The 16,879-nt window shown below is 43.4% G+C and overlaps 1 protein-coding gene across 3 annotated transcripts in view; it reads right to left on the reverse strand.

The window, feature by feature from the left end:
• cog6 (component of oligomeric golgi complex 6) overlaps positions 1-16,879 on the reverse strand; it is a 141,392-nt gene that overhangs the window by 110,423 nt on the left and 14,090 nt on the right. For 2 of the 3 annotated variants that reach the window (XM_078545271.1, XM_078545270.1), the window contains exons 2-4: positions 15,363-15,506; positions 1,820-1,891; positions 5-63 (exon numbers count right to left, since the gene is read on the reverse strand). In XM_078545271.1, coding sequence (XP_078401397.1) covers positions 5-63; positions 1,820-1,891; positions 15,363-15,506 — 275 coding nt within the window. The remainder of the gene's footprint in view (positions 1-4; positions 64-1,819; positions 1,892-15,362; positions 15,507-16,879) is intronic. The other variant, XM_078545272.1, reaches the window with a different exon arrangement.

Here is a 16,879-nt window from a genome sequence, read left to right on the forward strand (position 1 = left end):
TTACTTCTCTGATTGAAGCTTAGTAGTTTTAATGATTAGGTCTTGTGTCTGTTCCTTTGCTAGCTGGAAATGAACACAGAAAAGATGTGTTTTGCTGTTAGATACCTGAGAAAAGTCAAATACATCTTCAAATAACATATCAACAATTCTTACACAAATAGATATTTTACTCATATCACTTATACAAATCTAAGTCAAGAATGAAAATTACATTCAACACATTTGATTTTTCCAGCCAGTACAGTTTTAACCTTCTCCCTACTCCCATCTCCCCTCAAGGGGAGGCAACAGGTAACCTGCTCCCAGGCTTATATGAGTGGCATTCTGAAAGTTGCACAAGGAGGTTATGTCAGAGCAACCTGAGATGACTGTCTTCCAAATTTGACAAAGCAACTACTGTAGTCTCCAACCAGCAACAGCAACATGGATAAAAATAGAAAATCATCCTGTGGAGTTTTGGCAGGTTCCCATGTTCTATTACTCGGCACTCCTTACAGCCCCCTTCCCCCTCCAAACCCCACTTTCTTTCTGTGTCCACCCCTAGGAAGTCACTTACAATGGCACTTTCAAGTTCCCAACTGCTTAGCCTTTGGCCCTCCATTCATTTTGACATATCTGCTCAGCTAAACCTTCACCTCCACCTTTAATCTCCTTGTCCTCACTAATACTAATACACTCTCCCTATCCATTCCTCGTGGTACAATCTGTATCTTAGCTCCCTGAGACCCAAGGAACACAGACTTGAATATTTGGTTTAGCCTAGACCATCGTAGAGTGCAGTTATATCAACCAACTTCCCTTCGCAACAAATCATCTTTTTAAACCAGTCTCCCATGGCTGCTCCACCATGATCGCTAACAAAAGAAGTTCATGGACTTCTTTGTCACTAAGATTGAGACCACCTGTTCAGCTACTTCTGCTGCTTCCCTCCTTTCCCCTAGTGCACCAAGGCAAATTTCCCCTCAAGTCATTGAACATTCATTAATAGTTATCTCTTAAATGAGGCTCATAACATCCTATTGTAAAGGTTAGGGGAATAAGCTGAAGTATTTTCTTATCATATTTTGAATCAAGAATAGTCTGCCTCTGCTCATTTGCAGACTGAACCACTCAGTAAAGCTACACTGGCCAACAAAGTGGTTCCATGAGCCCAAATTGCACATTCCCTCCAGTTCTGGGATTTCTTATATTCCTCAGTTTATTCAACCCACCATTAAGTGGTCATCAGCCTAAAGTTTTGGAATTCCCTCTTGAAATCTGTCCATTTCTCCACCTCCTTTAAGACACCCATTAAACACTACCTCTGTACCCTGCTTTATGTCACCTGTACTAATGCTGCCTTATCTGGCTCATGTCAATTTGTGTCTCATTACACACCTGTAAAGTGCCTTGGGATGTTTTAACATGTTAAATGCGCTATATAATTGCAAGTTATTGTTGAATGTTAAGCCAATGTGAAACAATACATTTCAAGTAAAGAAAATACTCTGAATCTTGTTTGTTTCTTAAGTGTAAATTTATATTTAGTCACAAAGTACTCCTCTGAAACAGATGGAATCCATAACCAATGTACACATGTACTGTTGGTAGGCTGGCAGAGAGTGATCTCCTGATTTAATGTCATCATAGTCTTGTACATGTCATAAGGTAATGGCAAGCATCTGCCAACCCTCACCCAAACCACAAAATGCCACAGCATACATATCACATGAAAATAGAAAAGTTAACAGTAGTCAATATTTATCAGGCTTGCTGTATAATATCAATCCAGCCATGTTCCTATGCATACTGTGAGAGGTGTAGATTTCTTACAGCTTACCTTTAAACGGCTGGTCATATCCTGGCAGCAGGCGCTCATTGCTTGGACATCTTCATGAACACCCTCTAGTTCCTACAAAAGAGTGAAATCAACATGCCATTTACATAATAAAAGCAAAATATTGCACATGTTGGAAATCTGAAAAACAGAAAAAACTGGAAAAACTCAGCAAGTCTGGAAGCATCTGTGAATCAGTTCTGAAAAGGAATCACATTGGACTTGAAAATCTACTTCTCTCTCCACAGTTGCTACCAGACCTGCCATTTTACATAGTTTACATAAAGGAGATGGGATTTACTTTTCTGTTCAAAATAAAGTTATACTTTGGTTAACGGCATAACTAGGTATAAAAGTATTACACTGCTATGGGGATTGGATGAAGGGCAATGCCTTGCCATCGAGGATAAGGAAAGATTGGACAGAAACTCATCACCTAAAGCAGTATCAACAGAGGTCTAGAATCACATTGTCCACTAGTGGTGCCTGGCTTAGTGAAAACAAAAGCCACCTGCATTTATGCAAAGGTCGCTGTCTACCCCTTCGTCCCTGTCGCCGACGTGGTCACCTTCCTCACCAGGTACTTCGATAAGGTGGGGAGCGGCACCGAGATTCGAGACGACTTGGGGATCTGGACAGGCAAACGCCTGTTTAAGGTCACGCTAAAGACCGATGGTAAGGGAGCCATTTTCCACCCTCCTTCCAGTTTCGCAATCGGGGGAAACCGTGGCTACCTGGTCTACGCTGGGCAACCCAAGCATTGTCGCTCATGCGGCAAGGCTGGTCATGTGGCGGCCAACTGCAGCGCCTCCCTCTGCAAGATCTGCAAACAGGAAGGGCACCAGACAAAAGACTGCAAACAGGCCAAGTGCTGCAACCTGTGTGGCGAGGCAAGTCACCTCTACAGGACCTGCCCCAAACGCTGCCGTACTTACGCACAGGCAGCCAAAGCCGACCACGGGGAAGCAGAAGAAATGTTCCGTGTCACTCCAACCACCAAGGCCCCCAGGGAGCTCAACGGGACAAAGGAGGACACAGAGAGAGACAAGGTGGAGAAAGAGATTGAGGCAACAGAGAGCCAATCAACAGCACCACCCCCTGAACCTTCCAGTCCTCAGGACAGCGAATCAATGGAGGAGGAGGCAGCAGTGGAAAAGCAGCAGGGGGAGTGGCGGACGGTGAAGAACAAGAAAAGTAAGAGGGAGCGAAGAAGAAGCAAAGGCGTTTCCCAGAGAAGCGGCAAGAGGCGTCTCCCATCCGACACGGATGACAAGGGCAGCAGCTCTTCGGATGAGGAAGTGCCAGAGCGGCACCGACAGAAGAGGCGGCAAAGCTCCAGGGCGTTGGAGGACGAGACACCCGAGCTCCAGAAAATTGGAGACAACAAGGAGACCAACGCACCCCAACTTTGCCTGCAACCTGAGGAGGCCAGTGCACCACAGCCCCTGGAATCTGGGAGCAGTGAGGCAATCATCGCACCCCAGCTCCAGGAAGCCGGGAACAGCAACCCCCCAGAGGGGGTGAGTTTTGGAGAAGCTTCTCCAGCAAAGGTCATCTCAAAATCCGCTCACTACGTGAACCTCCAGATGCCACTGGAGCAGAACACGGCCAAGGAGATCTACCTCAGCCCATCCAAAGTGAAGGAATTTGAGCTCACTACGGGTATGAAGGAGCAGACTAAAGGTCTGGGACTCTCAGAGACAGTGGGTTTGGTAGGAGAATAAATGCTTTAATATGGGTTTAAAGATTGTATCCATAAATGTGCGTAGCATTAAATCTACTACGCGATGTGTTACGACCTTGGACTACCTAGCCAAGGTCAAAGCTGACCTGTTGTTTCTGCAGGAGTGTGCGATACCGCACCTCAGCTCCTACAGGCAATGGTCACGATGGTGGTCCCACGGGCCATCGATCTGGTCGGGCGGAAACGACTCTCGTTCCTCCGGCCTGGGTATTCTGCTGCGGGGAGGCAACTTCACCGTCTCCGAGGTCAAGGAGGTGGTGGGCGGGCGACTCCTGGTAGCAGACGTAATGTACAAGAACGCTCCACTCCGGTTAATTAACGTGTACGGCCCGGCACAAGGGGCTGAGCGGCTGGAGGTTTTTCAGCAGCTCCCACTGCTGCTGGCGACCTCCAGGCCGGTCATTCTGGGCGGGGACTTCAACTGCATCATCGATGCGGCTGGACGATCCGGCAGGGCCGGAAGCAGATTGGACGCTACGTCCAGATCCCTGATGGAAACAGTTAAGGATGCCAAGCTGCACGACGTCTTCAGCAACCCTGCAGACGGAGCGCAGCGTAGATACACCTGGTCGCGGCCAGACGGGTCCATTCGTTCCAGGATAGACTTCCTGTTTGTGTCCCGTGCATTCACAGTCAGATCCACCGACGTCAAGCCGGTGTTCTTCTCTGACCACTGCCTCCTACTGGCGGACTGCCACTTGGAGGAAGACCTGAGGGTGGGCAGGGGGGCATGGAAGCTAAATGTGCAACTGCTGACCCCAGAGAACATTGAGGAGCTCAAGAGGGATTACAAAGGTTGGAGAACCGTGAAACCCCTCTTTGAGTCCCTGACACACTGGTGGGAAGTGATCAAGGGAAGCATCAAGAGGTTTTTCATCCTCAAAGGCACCCAGAAAGCTAGAAAGGAACAGAGGGAAATGTCCCGACTCCAGGAAAAGATGCAGAATCTGCTCCGGCTGCAGTCGATGGGGGTCGATGTCAAGGAGGAGCTCCAAGAGGTGAAGGGCCAGCAAGCCTCGCACTTTGCCTCGGAGGCCTCCAAGATCATCTTCCGTTCCAGAGTCCGCTCCGTGGAGCAGGATGAGACGTGCTCACGTTTCTTCTTCCAAAAGGTACACAGAGAGCGCTCTGTGATCAGCAGCCTGAAGGAAGAAGACGGCTCAGTAAAGTCATCACGGTCCGACATTCTGAGGATCAGCAAATCCTTTTATGCCGGACTGTATGACGTGAAGCCCACGGACAGCACGGCCTCCCAGTCCTTCCTGTCCTCTATCACGGAGGTCCTAGACCACAGTACGCGGGAGAGCCTAGACAAACCGCTAACTCCTGACGAACTGACTAAGGCCCTCGAGTCCTTCGAGAAGAGTAAAACCCCCGGAAGCGACGGCCTGCCGGCGGAGTTGTATTCGGCTCTGTGGGACTTGATCGGCCCAGACCTGCTAGAAGTGTACGAGAGTATGCTCCTGGCCGGCAGCATGTCAGAATCCATGAGGAAAGGCATCATCACCCTCATCTACAAGCACAAGGGGGAAAGGGAGGAAATTAGAAATTGGCGACCCATTTCACTGTTGAATGTGGACTATAAGATTCTGTCCAAGGTCATCGCCAACCGGGTCAAATCCGCTCTGGAATTGGTGATTCACCCTGACCAGACCTGCTCTGTGCCAGGCAGGAAGATCTCTGACAGCCTGGCGCTGCTCAGGGATACGATTGCCTATGTACAGGACAGGGGTGTGGATACCTGCCTCATCAGCTTGGATCAGGAGAAGGCCTTTGACAGAATATCGCACACCTACATGGGGGATGTGCTCTCCAAAATGGGCTTTGGGGAGGGAATTCGAAATTGGATCCAACTGCTCTACACTAACATCAGTAGCGCAGTCTCAATCAATGGGTGGGAAACAGATAGCTTTCCGATTAAATCTGGAGTCAGGCAGGGCTGCCCTCTCTCGCCTGTCCTTTTTGTGTGCTGCATAGAACCCTTTGCCGAGTCCATCAGGAAGGATCCGGGCATAAGAGGAGTGACGATCCCAGGCAGTGGAGGCACTCAGGTAAAAGCCTCCCTGTACATGGACGACGTCGCCGTCTTCTGCTCGGATCCGCTGTCGGTGCGCAGACTGATGCACGTCTGCGACCAGTTCGAACTGGCCTCGGGAGCCAAGGTAAATCGTGGGAAGAGCGAGGCCATGTTCTTTGGGAAGTGGGCTGACCGATCCTTTGTCCCCTTCACTGTCAGGGCTGACGGCCTGAAGGTGCTGGGGATATGGTTCGGAGGGACCGGGGCATGCGTTAGAAACTGGAAGGAGCGAGTGGCTATGGTGAAAAGGAAACTGGGCATGTGGGAGCGACGCTCCCTCTCCATTGCGGGTAAGAACCTGGTCATCAGGTGTGAGGTACTCTCGCTGTTGCTGTACGTGGCGCAGGTCTGGCCCATTCCACACTCCTGCGCGATGGCGATCACTCGAGCCATCTTCCGCTTTATCTGGAGGTCGAAAATGGATCGTGTCTGCAGGGACGCGATGTACAAGCCTCTAGATAAAGGGGGAAAAAACGTGCCCAACATCGCCCTCATACTGATGGCCACCTTTGTGTGCGGCTGCATCAAGCGGTGCGTAGACCCTCAGTACGCAAACACCAAGTGTCACTACGTGCTGAGGTTCTACCTGTCCCCGGTGTTGCGAAGGATGGGTCTGGCCACGCTGCCGCGGAACGCTCCAAGTAGTTGGACCGTGCCGTACCACCTGTCCCTGGTGGAAAAATTTATGCAGAAAAACACCTTTGACCACAAGTCCATCAGGCAGTGGTCAGCACGTAACGTCCTAGAGGCCCTGAGGGATAAGGAGAGGGTGGACCCTGTGGGATGGTTCCCCGAGCAGACTGTCAAAGTCATTTGGCAGAATGCCTCATCGCCAGAACTTTCCAACAAGCACCAAGACGTAGCTTGGCTGGTGGTGAGAAAGGCCCTCCCCGTCAGATCCTTCCTACACGCCAGGAGTCTCACCCCCTCTGCACGATGCCCTCGAGGTGGCTGTGGTGGGGAAGAGACCGTTGTTCACCTCCTTGTGGATTGTGCCTTTGCAAAGAAAGTCTGGAGAGAGATGCAGTGGTTGCTGTCGAGGTTCATCCCGAGCAGTTCTGTGACACAGGACTCTGTGCTCTACGGGCTGTTCCCAGGGACACACACCGAGACAAACATCGACTGCAGCTGGAGGATCATCAACTCGGTGAAAGACGCGCTTTGGTCTGCCCGAAACTTGTTGGTCTTCCAGCACAAAGAGTTGTCCCCGACCGATTGTTGCGGACTGGCACAATCCAAAGTCCAGGACTACGTGCTGAGGGACGCACTAAAGCTTGGGGCAGCTGCCGCAAAGGCGCAATGGGGAAGGGTCGCTGTCTAAGACCTTTCTACCACAGCGCACCGAGAGACTGGGAACTGTTTAGAGCCCCTCGGGCTGTACAGATTAAAATGAAAGGCTGTAAATGATTGTAATATTGTTTGTACTGATGCACCTGGTGATACATTTTGTAAAAGTTTAACCTGGATTGTACCCTTGTAATGTTGTTTTTGAAATGGTTTTGAATGTGATTGAAGATTTTTTATGAATAAAGTATATTTTTACAATAAAAAAAAAGGTCGCTGTCTAAGACCTTTCTGCCATAGTGCACCGAGGGGCTAGGAATTGTTTAAACCCCTCGGGCTATACGACTCACAATGAATGAATGTAGTGAAAACTAAATGTATCATAATTGTATTGAAGCACCTCAGAGTGCAACATGATGTATATCGATAACGCCAATACCATTGCACTGTCTGACTGTCTGTAATGACCATATTGAAATGACTGTAATATTCATTGATTGTGTTGAAGCACCTAGTGATTCATGTGTTAAAGTTGAATATGATTGCACTTTTTGTGCTGGCCATTTAGAAATGTTTTGTAGTGATCTTTTAGATATTTTATGAATAAAGTATATTTTTCCAAAAAAAAAACATTATTAAAGTAATAAAGTGTCTTAAAGTACTGCAGAGACAAAAACAAAGGCTGAGTGATAGTTGCAGTAGAAGTGGCCAAACCATGACCAAAGAGGTAAGATTTGAGGAGGCTTTTGAAGATGGTGAGAGAAATAGTAAGGTAGAGGGATATAGGTCACAGTGATGGATCAAGGTGTCTGAAGTCTCCACCACCAAGGATAAGTTAGAGGGATGGAAAAAGGAGTGCAAAAAGAGATTCAAATCAGAGAAGCAGAGTGCATGCGTTGCTACATGGCGCTGAACCAATTTTTTTTTAGGGAGCAACACAATTCAGGACAAGAATTTTGAATTAAATGTACTATAGGATAGGAAAAAAACCCAGGCAAAGTGGAATGGGATTAATTGAATATTCTTTCAAAGAGCGGCAAAAACATGATGCTGAATGGCCTTCTGCGCTGTAAAATTTTAAGTAGAGCCAATGGAGAGCCTAATGGCAAGTACAAGTGTGACTGATGAGCAGTTCTTAATGCAGAATAGGATGAAAGAAATAACAAGTTGAGTTTGTGTAAGTTGGAGTTTGCATAAGAAGTAGTTTAGGAGGCCAACAAGGGGAGAGTTGCAAAAGCTGAACAGCAGAAGGTGGCTTAGGGGACCAAGCGGGACATGGTGCAATGAGAAGGAGAAATGGGAAGTGTTGAAAACAGGAGCAAGGCAGAAACAGGGAGCAGGTGGAGGGGTGGGGGGGGGGGGGCGGGGTGCAGAGTTAAGCTGAAAACAATTAATAGAAAAGACAGTGGAGTTCCCAGGTACAAATTGAAATAAAATGTACATGGAGGTTGTCAGAAAATGAAACTTCCCTTCCAACTCAAGTCAACAGTATATGGTGTCTGTGTATATATCATATATATACATTATTTATTACTATTAAACAATGGTCACAGAAGTTCTTGCTGTAAGTTCTTGACAGGATTCATATAATAAGCATTTCTCAGTTGCACTTTTATGGCTTACAACATGTTCTAAACTCCACGTATAATTAAGATCGTAACAACTTGCTGGCATACACCACCTCCATGCAATCATTTCTAGTTAATAATTACTTTATCAGATAACTTTTAGAATAATGCTGCGATTGTATATCACATTATTGTAAATCCTTCCTGCTCCCCATGGCAGCTGCAGCAACAGCCATATGTACACTCAGGTGAAAACAAAACTGCTCCAGAACCCTATATTGAGGCTCAAGAAAATTAGAAGTATAAGTTATGTACACTCTTCAAGCCCTCTACTCTACAGCTGCATGAAAAGAGGTACAAAAAAATTTCTTAAATTCAAATGTGATGAGATACACAAAACATGAAACCTTGATCTGTTTATTATGAGATTTTATTCAGAATAAGACTGCCATTAAAACTGTGAACACCAAAAAATGTCCTAACTTTACATAACTTCTGCTAATTTAGGATGTGGGGTTGCTGCATTTCCTTTGATCCACAACTTGCCAATTATATTTCAGAGAAGTCATTACACCATGTCAACAGTTAAGGCACTTTTCAGAAACAATCCTGGCAATTTGGGTGAAGAATTGGAGTGGTCTGTACATTTATGGCTAGAAACTCTGTTTAAAGTCAAAGTCAATAAAACACTAAACATGTCAGCAACATGATGTATATTGCTGCTTCCCTTTCCACTAGCTAAAGCACCGTGTATACAAGAGAACATTATAACTTCCCAATCAAACAAGTTTATATATGGCTCTCAAAGAGTGTTAACTGAAGAGAACAAGTTCACTGTATCAAAGCAAATATGTGCTGGTTAAAACTAAACCTTTTAAGATTAATAAAAATTCAAATCTGCATTTTGGGTTTATAAAGGGAACCAGTCCACATGTAGACTAAGGACAGGATGGTTATAATCTCCATAATGCAACTTGTCATGAAGAGATTAATGTCTATAATGTTATTGGAAATTATTTTTTAAAATAGAGTTCTAGTGGGGTCTGTGTCTTATGTGTGTCTTAATTGGATTAAAGCCAGCAAGTCTGGGTGCTTTGATGTATAGTAGTTTTGAGATGCTAATTGGGGAAACAGTAAGGAAGTTAAAAGGTAAAGTGTACATTTGCACTTGTTGAATAAACCATTCAAAATAATGGGTGAAATCTTGCACCTAGCTAGAAGACGCCAAGCAAGGTGTTTATTTTTTTCAGCTTACTAATGAAATTGGTGGAATGAAAGGATATTGTTGTTAGAAGATGCAATGTTTAAAGCCTGGTGCTACAATGGAAAATTTACATTCAAAGGAAAAGCTAGGTATAAACAGAAAGGAGTTTGTGTGTGCAAGGCAGAGGCATTTATGATCTAGCCAGCCTGTACACCTCCAACTGTGTCTGCATGGAACTAACTTGCAAGGAACCTCATTTTGAATTCGTATGGTTAAATGTGCTTTGCCTCAGGTCCTTTAAAAGCTATGGGTTACTGTTGCCTTGGCAGAGATTTAACTGGGAGTGGTTAATTTGAGGATTGGTTTAGAAGTTATTATAGTAGGTATTTGTAGCCATGTATAAGTGTTTAATTTGTTGTTAAATTAATAAATGTTTAATTTAGTTTTATATAAGAAACCTCTTGAGACGCAGTGGTCTTATTACTGCTGAATTCAAAGCCTGCATCTCGAAACATACAAATTGCAAAAATGGATTATGACAGTTGTTTCAAGTTTCTCTCTGGGATTTGAACAACTCAGCCTTTACCATCAGCTGTGTCATAATACACTATAAAAGTCTCCACTGAAATGATAGTTAAGTCAATAGTCACACTACAAGGAAGTAAAATATGTTGTGATCATTATTTGGTGATCTCATTTGCAAATTCTCTGGACAAAGCAATTGGTTCTGGTAAAAGAAAAATATATTGTCATCTAATTCTCAAGGATTCTAAATTAATCAACTCCAGCGATCAGAAAAGGAAAATATTTAAGGTATTAAGAAAAATGCTTAAGGTATAAAATATTCTGTAAATTGAGAAAGCTTCCTGCATTCAGAACTATTCTTAATGAAAAGGGGCCTTATCATTGCCTTTCACTCTTCCTTCAGATAAAATGACTGGGTCACCTTATATGCTTTACATTGAGTGCTAAAGTATGTAGGTCACTAGCTTGTGCATAACAACAACTAACTAATCAAGTTTGCTGAAACAGGGGGTGCAGTAGAAACATAACATGCAGCAAAAGATTTGGAGGATTTCAATTGGTTGATCTCAATTTGCAGAGTGATTTAATAGTGACCTGGAAGTAATAAAAGGCACACCACTTTTACAGTCCAGAAGTGTAACAAATTATGTTTTATAAAGCAAATGGAATGCTAAGGTATATACCCAACGTGTGGAAATTATGGCTGCATTTGGAGTGCAACTGGGGTGTCCATTTTAAATGGCTTGTTTTCATGTAAAACTGAAGTTATAAATCTGGATTCAACATGGAGGAAGGAGTCTCATTCCATTTTTCTCCAGTCAGATCAGACCCCAATCACAGAATTACACAACTAGAGCACTGGCGTAAAGCAATCTTGTTTTGTATAGACACAACAATCATAGTGTAACTGTAGCCTAAGTGTTGTTATGAATGTGAGGTTTAATAAGATGATTTTGTTTTGGGACATAATTCCTGGTAAAATGGAGGAATTAAAAAGGTCATGTGACCTGCTTTGAATCTTGCTTCGCAACAAGCCTGGCTGGCTTGGTTACTATGGAGACAGTTAGCGCCCAGGTTGACTTACTAGCAAGAAGGTGCAAGATTTTCTCACCTGAAAACAAGGCAAGAACAGCTGTGCTGATGGTGGATAGACTTTCAGTCTCCAGGTTTTTGGATAGAAAAGTATAGAGAGAGGTCTCTCTGAAAGAGACAAAGGACTGCAGCTAGTGTGGTCAGCAGAGAAGAGTGTGCTGCCTTATGGTTAACTACCAAGTAGGATACAGGAGGGAAGAGGGTCTCTGGTCGAAAAGATGTATCCTATGGTAACCTAAGGTATTCGGGAGATCTTTCTGGTGTGGCCCAGGGGGGAAAAGAATCACCAGAATTGGCCTTACTGCTTTTATTTGGTTCAGGACTCCTCCAAAAGTACCTTTTGACAGTCACTCGCTATTACAACTTGGTGAATTGGGGAAGCTGGGAGTGGTGTTGGACTGGTTCTTGAGAACACTGTTATTCAGCTGAGAGAAGGGTATAATGTACAATGGTATGGGATTGTCAATCATATTAAAAGTTAAAAGGCAGATATCTTTTTGGTAGTTTAGTGTATTAGCTGCTTTCTAAATTATGTTGCTTTTAATTTGTTTGTTACAGTAAAAGGCTTAAACTCAAAATCTTGTTAGTGCAATCCCCTTAAGTTGGTCACTAGGAATTCAAATATTTTTTTTAAAGGTTACTGGTCTCTACAGAGATCGTAGCTGTGTACGTAAGTTCTGGTGAATCTTTGCAATGAACTGGAATCCATCCCTTATCGATCATAGGCCAATAAAATACTGCTAATCCTTCACCAATATGTGACTGTTCCACTTCCCAGCATTATCATACCCATTTTGATCTGTAGTGAAATCAGAATACTCAATGCATCTGTCAAGTGGTTTTCAACATGGAGGAGTACTGATTCACCAGCTGAGAGATGGCAGTAAGTAGTGACACCATGAAACCTCATGGGATCCAGAGTCAATGTTGAGGACTCGCAGGGCCACTCCTTCCTGGTTGTAGATCACTGTGCCGACACTTCTGGTAAGTTTGTTCTGCCGATGGGGCACAACATACCGAAGGATACTGATGGAGAAGTCTGGGAAATTGGCTGATTGGTATGATTCTTTGTGTATGACTATGTTAAGCTGTTTCAAGCCCATTTCCTATCCTGTTTTCCCTTCACCCCATCCCCAAAAGGGCCATCTGTTACTTGCTCATATTGTTTTTTTCAGAGTGCTGGCCCTTGTTCTGCTATTATCACATTCTGCCTTCTTACCTTTGCCACTATCAGCACCTTTTTTAGCTCTTACCACGACCATTAACACTCCCTTTGACCTTTAGTTCATGAAATCTTTGTCAACCTCTCCTTTGTTCCCACCTATCGTTGGCCTTCTATCCAGCTCCACCCCCTTTAAATAGTATAAATTTCATCACATTTCCACTTCTCTTCAGCTCTGAAGAAGGGTCATACGGAATCGAAACGTTAACTCTGTTTCTCTCTCCACAGAAGCTATTAGGCCTGCTGAGTTTTTCCAGCATTTTCTGTTTTTGTTTCAGATTTCCAGCGTCCACAGTATTTTGCTTTTATGTTAAGCTGTTGCCTGGCTAGTCTGTGGGACAGCTCTCTTAATTTTGGCACAAGTCCCCAGGTGTTAGTGAGGAAGACTTTGCAGGGTTGGCTGGGCTGGGTGTGCCTTTTTATGTGTAATGCCTGAACTTGATGCCTAGATTGATGCCAGGTGGTGCATCCAGTTTATACTTATTAAACCTTTTTTTAGACCTTTGGTACAAGTTAGTGGCCATTTCAAAGGCAGTTAAAAGTCAACCACATAGCTTTAGGCATGGAGGCCAGACCAGGTAAGGTCGGGTTTTCTTCCCTAAAGGGCATTAATTGTACAAAATGGGCTGTTAAGACAATCGATACCCAGCACGTATTTACATAACAGAATACAAGTTCATAAACTCCTATGGTAGAATCTGAACTCACATCTCCAGATTATTAGTTCAGGCCTGAGGAACTAGTCCAGTTAACATATGAACATACAAACAAGGAGCAGGAGTAGGCCATTCAGCCCCTCGATCCTGCTCCGCCATTTAATAAGATCATGGCTGATCTGATAGTAACCTCAAATCTGTATCCCACCTACCCCTGATAACATATCACATCCTTGCTTACCAAGAATCTATCCACCTCTGCTTTAAAAATATTCAAGGACTCCGCTTTTGCTGCCTTTTCAGGAAGAGAGTTCCAAAGACTCATGACCCTCAGAGAAATTTTTTTTGCCTCATCTCCATTTTAAATGGGTGACCCCTTATTTTTAAACAATGACCCCTAGTTCTAGATTCTCCCACAAGAGGAAACATTCTCTCCACATCCACCCTGTTAAGACCCCTCAGGATCTTATATGTTTCAATCAAATCGCCTCTTACTCTTCTAAACTCCAGCAGATACAAGCCTAGCCTGTCCAACCTTTCCTCATAAGACAACCCGCCCATTCCAGTTATTAGCCTGGTAAACCTTTTCTGACCTGCTTCCAATGCATTTACATCCTTCCTCAAATAAGGTGACCAATACTGTACACAGTACTCCAGATGTGGTCTCACTAGTGCTCTGTATAACTGAAGCATAACCTCCCTACTTTTGTATTCAATTCCCCTCACAATAAATGAGAACATTCTATTAGCTTCCCTAATTACTTGCTGTACCTGCAAACTAGCCTTTTGTGATCCCTCTGCATTTCAGAGTTCTGCAATCTCTCACCATTTAGCTAAAATGCTTTTCTTTTATTCTTCCTGCCAAAATGGACAATTTCACATTTTCCCACAATAAATTCCATTTGCCAGATCTTTGCCCACTCACTTAACCTATCTATATCTTTATGTAGCCTCCTTATGTCTTCTTCACAACTTACTTTCCTACCTATCTTTGTGTCATCAGCAAATTTGGCAACCATCCCACCCATCTCTTCATCCAAGTCATTTATATAAATGGTAAACAGTTGAGGTCCCAGCACTGATCCCTGTGGCACACCACTCGTTACATCTTGCCAACCTGAAAAAGACCCATTTATGCCTATTCCTTGTTTCCTGTTAGCCAGCCAATCTTCTATCCATGCCAATATGCTACCCCCTATACCTTTTATTTTCTACATAACCTTTGATGTGGCACTTTATCAAATGCCTTCCTATGTTATAGACCTGATATGGCCAGGCAGCTGCAGGCATTAATGATGGAATGACTGAACTCAGGGATATAGGAGAGGTCAGAATTGAAAGAGCACTGTCGGAGGTGCCTGCCCTCTCAAGTAACATAAAAGATTCGACGGCACTATACCAGGAAGAGCAGGGGAATTCTCCTGTTGGTGCCCTGGCCAAACTTTATCCTTTTGCCAACATCACCTCAGACTGATTATTTACTTGTTACTTTATTACTGTTTGTCAGACCTTCCTGTACACAAATTGTAAGCCCCATTTCTATAGTTACAACAGTCTCTACACTTTAAAAGTAGTTCATTGGCTGTGTCTTGAAGGGCATCATATTCATGCAAGGTGTTTCTTTCCTTTCTGCAAGAAAAATCCACATTATTGCTTCAAAGTACATCAAGGTAGTCGCTGACATAAATTGCGGCAGAGTAACCTGCCAGATTAGGTAATCAAGGCAAAATACTGGGATTGTTCAAAAGATAGATATCCCACAATAGGAGAGTTAAAGCAGTAGAGGGATGAGGTTTAATGGCTTGAATGGCTTTTCATGCCCTTAAAATTTCTTATGTTCTTCATTGTGATCACCCAGATTAATAAAAATAGAAAGTTCAAATCTGGTCATGCCATCCTTTCTCTCTGTCTCTCTTTATCAAGATGAAGCATACCACTTCAGCAAACGTTCCATGCAGCAACCTATTGAAAGTGAGCAAAAGCTCCCTAATGAAGAAAGACATGTTTAATTTTTGTTGATGCATAGGTGCAAAATGTGACTTTTTGTCATCAGTTTGCTCCAATTTCTTTTTAGTTTTTTTGAAAAAAGAACCTTCATTTATAATCTAAATTCCATCAATCAATACTTCACAAGCCATAAGTCCTCTTCATTGTAAGAGATGTTTGACACGTACCTCTTTGACTTCTTTGAATACACGTACAAATTCCTCATTAATGGACAAGCTACGCCGCTCTATGTCTCCTCGCAAATTTCTCCTGGTACGTAAACTATTCTCAGTGAAGAATACAGACAAGGCTTTAAGAGCCTCCAACATGTCCTGTGAATTGAAAAGGTATATTTTACAATTTAATAGGAAATGTACTACATTGAGACTGAACACTTTAAAAAATCTTAAATTACAAGTTGAAGAGCTGATTACCTTGTCTTTACTGTCCTTCCTATGGGAAATTATGTCAAAAATATTGTAAAGCACTGTGATTATGTAACCTGAGGTTTTGGACTTGCATTTAAAGCTAGTAGTATAATGAAGCACAAGTGAAATGCACAGCAGCATCCCATTCATAGGATGATAGGTCTGGAAGCTCTATTCCATGAAGATCTAATAGAGCTAATGCTGCACATTTTTTTATTTTTAAAATTAAATTCAAGGTTCTCATCAGTTCTACATTTAAATAAATAAAGCTGGTTTAAAAAAAAAATCAATAACAGATTTTAGCACTATAGTCCATCTCTGTATAAAGTAAGGGCTTTACAAGAAGCTAATTTCCAAGAATTTAGGGCATGGTTATAAGAAGCCTGTCAAAGCAAGTCCCTTTGAGGAATGAGATCGAGGAAATCCTTAGAGAAACAAGAACTGTCATGAATCACTGGCAAATTAGTATTTACTGGGAAATTCCTACAAGAAACTGGAGCCCCTATGAATCACTGTGACAAATGAAAGTATTACAGAGAACCAAGGTATTTTATTGAAAATAGTAATAAGGATTTTAAGGCTTTATTGATTGTAGAGTTAATGAATGTTTCTTTTTCTGTACTAGCATTAAGTCTAGTTAAACGCCTAGCTGCTTCAAACACAACAATCCCAACACTTCAACATCTCAATGGGTATATACAGTAAATACCTAGGGCATACAGGTCAAACAGCTCTGGGGTAAGCCCTTGGACTGTCTTGCTTTGGCTGAAGTCCGGGAGGCGTTTATAGGTAAACTATTCTTGGCATCATGTAAGCTGAAACAGTGAGTTCTCACCATTGATCTCTATGAAGTGACCCTTGCTGGCAGCATGCATGTTTGGACAAGATCAGACTCGGGTATGCTAACCCCATATTGAATAACCTGCTAACATTTACTGTCAATGCCTCACACATGAGTATTAGCAAGGGTGAGGTACCAGAGTAGCAGGTACCTGCAACCACGCTCAAATCAACATCTCAGAGAGGAAGGGGGGGGTGCAAAACAGTTAAGGGCAAAGTTGTCAAAACATATAACAATCTACTGTTAGTCCAATTCACACATTTTGTATATTTCAGTAAAACCAGTATAAATTTACATCCCTAAAAATGAAACACATTAAGAGACCCAAAGTAACTTACATGGCAACATGTTCAAGAAACACTCTGAAACTACGAACTAAGGACAGCTTTTAATGCACAGGACACAGCTTGTCACAAAGCTGCTGTATCTTGAACAT

This window comes from Cetorhinus maximus, chromosome 7, assembly GCF_964194155.1.
Source record: "Cetorhinus maximus chromosome 7, sCetMax3.hap1.1, whole genome shotgun sequence".
Classification (NCBI taxonomy): domain Eukaryota; kingdom Metazoa; phylum Chordata; class Chondrichthyes; order Lamniformes; family Cetorhinidae; genus Cetorhinus; species Cetorhinus maximus.